At 39.1% G+C, this 6446-nt stretch overlaps 1 protein-coding gene across 1 annotated transcript in view; it reads left to right on the plus strand.

Annotated features, from left to right (window-relative positions):
- The window catches only part of GALNT7 (polypeptide N-acetylgalactosaminyltransferase 7), a gene marked incomplete at its 5' end in the record, with an annotated part of 46409 nt that overhangs the window by 36476 nt on the left and 3487 nt on the right, over window positions 1-6446 (plus strand). Inside the window, 4 exons of the mRNA XM_010134975.1 lie at window positions 1216-1338; window positions 3373-3591; window positions 5791-5889; window positions 6127-6255. Coding sequence (XP_010133277.1) covers window positions 1216-1338; window positions 3373-3591; window positions 5791-5889; window positions 6127-6255 — 570 coding nt within the window. The remainder of the gene's footprint in view (window positions 1-1215; window positions 1339-3372; window positions 3592-5790; window positions 5890-6126; window positions 6256-6446) is intronic.

Raw genomic sequence — 6446 nt, forward strand, 5'->3', positions numbered from 1 at the left:
CAGGAATCTGTCCCATTTAACAAATAAAAGTGGATACATCTAATATCCTCAGCAACGATCTGTGAAATCGAAGCTGAATTTTATTAAAAGTACATTCAGAGCTCACCTAGGTACTCTTGCTCTTCATGATTTTGGGGAAAGCTCTGAGTGCACTTGCTTAGCTGTAAATCCATATGCAAAAGGTAGTTACTGAGGATGTTACACATACAAAGTCTTTATCTTTCTAATTCTCCATCTTGCTTAGAGCTAAATCATGATTGAAATTACATACACTAGTTTTGTAACTGGAGTGCTGATTATGTAGAGACCTCCAAACTGGTTTCATGTAGATGACAACCAATCTTCAGAAGAACTAAGTAAGATTTATCAGTCTTGCATGCTGACTCCCAGGTAGCGAATATAATGGCCTTGCGTATCTGAAGGGGGTTTTTTTGATGAAACTTAAGAAAATTACTATTCTTCCCATCTTTACTTTTAAGTCCTAATTTTTAATCTGGAATTCGGACTAATTTGGAACATCCCCAAAGTTAGCTTGAATTTGGATTGGATGCTACATTTTAAATTTGTCAACACTATGAGCAACTGAATTCAGATTTAGTTATGTTTTCGTTTCCTCATAAATGGATTATCCAAGGACATATGAGAGAGACAGAATTTCAGGAAATGGTAATATATTTTGCCCATTTTTTATTTTCATCTACCGTAGTTAAAGGAAAATTTCTTTGTACTTGGAACAATGGGTTACCAATGACCACCTTATCTCCTACTAATCTTTATTAAGAAAAACTTGAAAGTGATAGTAATCTAACCAAACCTCATCTTTGTGATGGTATGCTAATTTCTGTAATAAAGAATATTTGTTTTAATAAAATCAAAATTTTATTAATTCTGTCATAATAAAAATTATCCAGTTCCAGTTTATGTGCAGTTATTCTTTACTGTTGTTTTAAAATAGCAATGGAATGAGATGGCAAGCTTTTTTAAAAAGCAGTTTAGTTCAGTAATTTCATGACTGAGTTGAAGATGTACACAATACAGCCTTTCATTTCAGAGATCTGTAATAGTTATGTTTACATCTGAAGCAAAAATATTTAAATGTGTCACAGAATCGGTATAGTAAGAAAAGTAGTTGATATTTCTTCCGTAATTTATTGTGTTTGTCTATCTCAAATTCCTGTGCATATATATTCATAACACCTTTGCTTCAACTTGTAGATCTGGCAGTGTGGGGGAAAACTAATGTTTGTTCCCTGTTCTCGTGTTGGACACATCTATCGTCTCCAGGGTTGGCAAGGAAATCCACCCCCTGTGTATGTTGGGTCTTCTCCTACATTAAAGGTATTGTTTTGCTGCAACCTTGAAGGTGTTCTTTTATTTCAAGTAGCAACAATTTGAGATAAATATATTTAAATTATCAGTAGCAATTTAGAGAGCACTTCATCCAAAGCTATTTAGTGTCTAAAACCAAGATGGTCATCTCCATGGGAGGGAAATCTTTGTGCCGATCCCACTGTTATTAAGAGTAGAGATTCCTGGAACCCATCTTCTTGCTCTACCCCTCCCTATCTTTGAAGTACGAGTCACATTTCCTATTAGTTACTCTCAGCACCCCAAGCCTTTGATGTGCTGTGCCCAGCTGAAGTACAAACAACTCTAGTAACTACAACACACTCCTGGAGATGACAGTCATGGTTTTGAAATCCCCCTTTGGCTTGACAGGGTGTGATCCCAGGCTGAGTTAGCAAGTGCTGCAATCTAGCATCTCTCAGCTGCATTGGTTAATTACAGACACCGGGGGAAATGGCATGCTCTGCACGTCTTTGGAAAGCTTGGTAACTCCTCAGGCACTTGCTGTTCAGAAGTGTTGCTCAAGCCGTGATATTAAAAGTAGACATCACCTCAAGAAAAGAGTGAGCCAACTGTCTATGTCCGAGGAGATAATTCAAATAAAGAAAAATCTTTCATTCAAGTCTGCACCTACCAGCAGGAAGAGAGACAATTCTCTTGATAAGTTTTCGTATTGCCGAGTTAAAGCTTTCTCTTGTTCAGTGTTTTGGCATTGGTAAATTCCGTTCTCAGGGACCCATTTCTTCGTAAATTCCAATCCTAGAGCCAGCTTCCTAGACCTTACCTGTGATGTGGTAGGCTTACAGAGTATGGCTTGAGCCAAGCTAGCAGTTGGTTCTGTTGAAAAGCAAATATCCCAGCCCAGCGCAGCAGTAGAGAACTAACCTGGCACCAAAAAAAAAAAAAAGCCTCTATTAGTAATGCAAATTGATTAACATTTTGATCAAACAAGCACTAGGACCAGTATAAGGGAGAGTAGGGGGAAATGGGCATAGCTGGGAGTGGAGACGGAACAGTGGGAGACAGGATAGCAAATGATAGCTCCATTGTTCAGTGCAGGCAAGGTGTGTGTTTTCCTTGTCTGAAATTACAAAAACCACGTCACTCTTCTGAAAGGCTGATCAAAACTACTTGCTGTGTATCTAAACACCTTACCTGGGTCTACTCAGCTGCTTACTGAGTACAAGAAAACACTTCTGAGCATTCTTAAATATTAAGTTTCTTCTCTGTACAAGGCAGGATTCAGGAATACCTTTCTCCCTCTTCCAGCACGCTCCTATTCCCACAGTAAATGTGCTTTTGTATACCTTTTTCAATTTCTGCTGGATATGGATTAAAGTGAAATCCACAATGATTTCTGCCTTTAGTCAAGTCTATTAAGACTGTTTTAACGCCAGGTCGTTAAGGCTAGAACAGTTGGGTACAAAGTGGGGTGTGCATGTAGAACATGTACAGGTAATATAGATAGGTAGACAGGTAGACATGTACAGGTAGAGATAAGAGTCATCAAAGAGATTGAGAAGAAGGATGTGAGGGACAGACTTGTTCACCAGGACTCACCAAGCAGCAATAAACTTCTTAAGTAGATAAAATCTCCTTGGTGTGCCATAGCTGACCCATTTAAGATACTTTTTTCACCCTTGGTGGACGAATGCATATCATTCTCTGGTTTAGAGCTGTAGAAGTGAAAAGGAACTCTAAATTGCAGTTCTGCAACTGAAATGATTGCAAAATTTTATTACAGCCATAACTGAAGAGTCTTTATTTCCAAATAAACTTTCTCTAAACTTATAACAAGACTCTCATTAAAAAAGCCACTTTATTTTGTTGGCTTCAGTCCTAAACTGTCATTTGAAAATAATATGCGTATGTCTTGTATAATCTGCTGAAGGTGACAGATTATTAGTGCCATATATTAATTTAACGCTGTCACTTTTTAAGAGGAGAAATCCTTAAACATGCAGTTGTGTCTGACCTGCAGTTGTGTGTGTTTTGAGGTCACAGCAATGTCATTGTTCTTCACAGAACTACGTCAGAGTTGTAGAAGTGTGGTGGGATGAATACAAAGATTACTTCTATGCCAGTCGGCCAGAGACAAAAGCGCTACCGTACGGAGATGTATCTGAACTGAAGAAATTCCGTGAAGATCACAACTGCAAAAGTTTTAAGTGGTTTATGGAAGAAATAGCATACGACATAACTTCATATTATCCCTTACCACCTAAAAATGTGGACTGGGGAGAGGTAAGTAGAGCACATAACCTGTATTTATTTTAGGAGGTTTTTTTTTAAAAAAATTGCAAACTCAAGAGGAAGCAATTGTTACTTGACGTCAATCGGAGAACAGACTGTTTCATTACTGTTATACCACTATGATACTAGCCAGAGAGCTATAGAGGTAGAACCCTAGGAAAAAAATTTATACTTTAAAAGGTGTGTGGTTTTGGTTTTTCTGTTTTTTTTTAGTTTAGCTCTGTAGGTCCTTGAAGGATGATTTTTCTCTAGCCCTGTCTTCAGTTATGTCTAAAGCTCTTTTTTCCATAAGTTGAATTTAGGACTTTAATCTTAAAGAAAAAATGTGAATCCTATGTGTGTAGGAAGATTGGCGAAGATTAGCAGGTGAAAATCTTTTTCTGTGAAGGCCTAGAGAACAGATCGTGAAACACAGGTGGAGTACATTCTGCCTGTTGCTTGCTAGGCTGGGATGTTCTCATACAGTTCGGCCTTAGTAAATCCCTTATTCGCATGTAATAATTTGATAGGGTTCCTTAATTTCCAACATTAGTGTAGATGAGTATGACTGCTAAATTAAGACTGTGGTTACAAATTTTGCATTTTCGCATGGTTGACAGAGAGAAACAGCATGTCACCAGATGAGTGCAGGACACCTCACTGAACCCTGCTCTCTTCATTCTGGCTTTTAGCCCACACCTTGAGGAGCTCTTACTTGCAGGTCTCCCCTGCTTTCAGGATTTTTTTTTTCCCCTTTTCAGTGGGTTCCAGCCTTGCCTTCTCTCCTATTAATGTCACTTTTTGCGAACTGGGTGGGTGGGGATGGGAAATCATCTTGCTATCAGAGGAGTACTGCTGTGTCCCACCAAATTTAACAACTTCCTTTCCCAAGATATGATGGCCCCATTTTTGTAATTTGAAAAGAGCCTTAGAAGGTACAGATCTATGCTGTTTTCTCTGGCCAAGGTAGTGTCATCTCTAATTCCTCTGAGGAGTTAGTGATACAGTCTGTGAGCATGGAGGAACTGGGTACAAGTAGTCTTGTATCTGAGGGACCAGGTGAACAATGCCATCTTTATTTCTTACCTAAAAGCTAGCATAAACCATCAGTTACTACATCAGCCTTAGACCTCCCTTTGAATCCACATAAAGGGTTAGGAGGGCACATTATGTATTGCTGTTCACGGAGATGAAAATACCTGAAGAGAATAAAATAATGGTCACCTTGTGGGAAATCATCCCTGATAAAAGCGAGTGGCTCTGGTAAAGCGACAGGAAAGTCGGAAGTTCAGAGACTTCTCTGAAGTTTTCTTCAACACTTCTTCACTGGCTGCTAGTTATCCTACATGTGAGATATTTCCACCCCCAGACTCCCACACCCCTCCCTATTTGTAACACCACACTGACTGCATTTCCAAACTGTCAGGAATGAAAGTGTGGGGTTCATCTTCTGTAACACTCTGGAAGTCAGGTCTAACCTTAGTCCTCCAGCCTTTCTTCTACAATTTCAAAGAAGGAGGCTCTGGCAAAAGAAATTGATCTGGAAAGAATGTTACTTGTGTCATAAAGCCTTTGTGAAGCTGGTTTTTGGCCCATCTGAGAAGGGAATGGGATAATCAACAGCTGAGGCATGCTTTCTGGCAAGACTTTCGTTCTTTATCCCTGTGCTTGTGCCTGACCCTCATCAATTTTATCTTTTTTTTTTTTCCCACCCATGTAATTGCTGCTGCAGAAGGTGCATCTGAGCAGCCAGATCCATGGGCTGTGCCTGGCTGCAGTTAATAACTGCCATGCGTAACTTCTCGGCATCCCATTTCTCTCATCCACAAGATGACAACTTAGCAACTTAGCTGAGCTCCTGCTTTATTTATTAAGACCTGTGAGACTCAACATCCTTTGACAGGAGATTGAATAAATTAAAATACTCGCAAGTCCCTCATTTCGGTGTCGCTAATTTGGAACTGAGCTTTGCAACTGTAGCTTTATCAGTGTATTCTAACCCACATAAGAGCCTGCAAATCACCATGGGCAGTTTGAAGCTCCATCTCCCAGAACGGTTGACATCAGTAATTAAATTTCATAGGCAGGTTTGTCTCATATCTCTCTGTCAGATATCTGTTTCTGGTTTGAAAGATAAGCGAGAATTTTCTGAACTCTTTCACGCTTATTTTTTTCTTGAAACTAACTTAGAGTGCAAAACCTCTTTTCCAGATTAGAGGCTTTGAAACCTCTTACTGCATTGATAGCATGGGGCACACCAACGGTGGCTTCGTTGAGCTTGGGCCGTGCCACCGAATGGGAGGAAATCAGGTAAGCAGCTTGGAGGCAAGTCTGAAGGAGTATTACTTGCTGCGGATGATAACAAGACGCTTTCCTGTTAAGCCTGTAAGTCAAATCACTGAGGTGCCAGCTACAAAGATGGGAGTTAGGTGTAAAAACATCAGAGAATGTTTTGAATTATGTGGTTTCAATGGTATTTTCAGTATCCAAAATACTCATTATTTTGAGTCAGCTATTTAAAAGGTGGCTTTTTTTCTTTTCTGTTAGCTTTTCCGAATCAATGAAGCTAATCAACTCATGCAGTACGATCAGTGCTTAACTAAAGGACTGGATGGATCCAAAATTATGATTACACACTGTAATCTGAATGAATACAAGGAATGGCAATACTTCAAGGTATGCAACAGATATATAGCAGAAAATAGATTCTAATTTACAACCTGTTTATTTTCAGATATATATTTTAAAAAAGGTGCAATTAAAGATCTACAACGAGGATAACTGAACCAAGCAGAGTAAATCTTTCCTTGCACAGTCTCAGAAATCCAGGAAAAAATGCTTGCCAGCAAAAGTTCCTCTAGGGAAAG

This window comes from Buceros rhinoceros, unplaced genomic scaffold (assembly GCF_000710305.1).
Source record: "Buceros rhinoceros silvestris isolate BGI_N320 unplaced genomic scaffold, ASM71030v1 scaffold9074, whole genome shotgun sequence".
NCBI classification, from domain to species: domain Eukaryota; kingdom Metazoa; phylum Chordata; class Aves; order Bucerotiformes; family Bucerotidae; genus Buceros; species Buceros rhinoceros.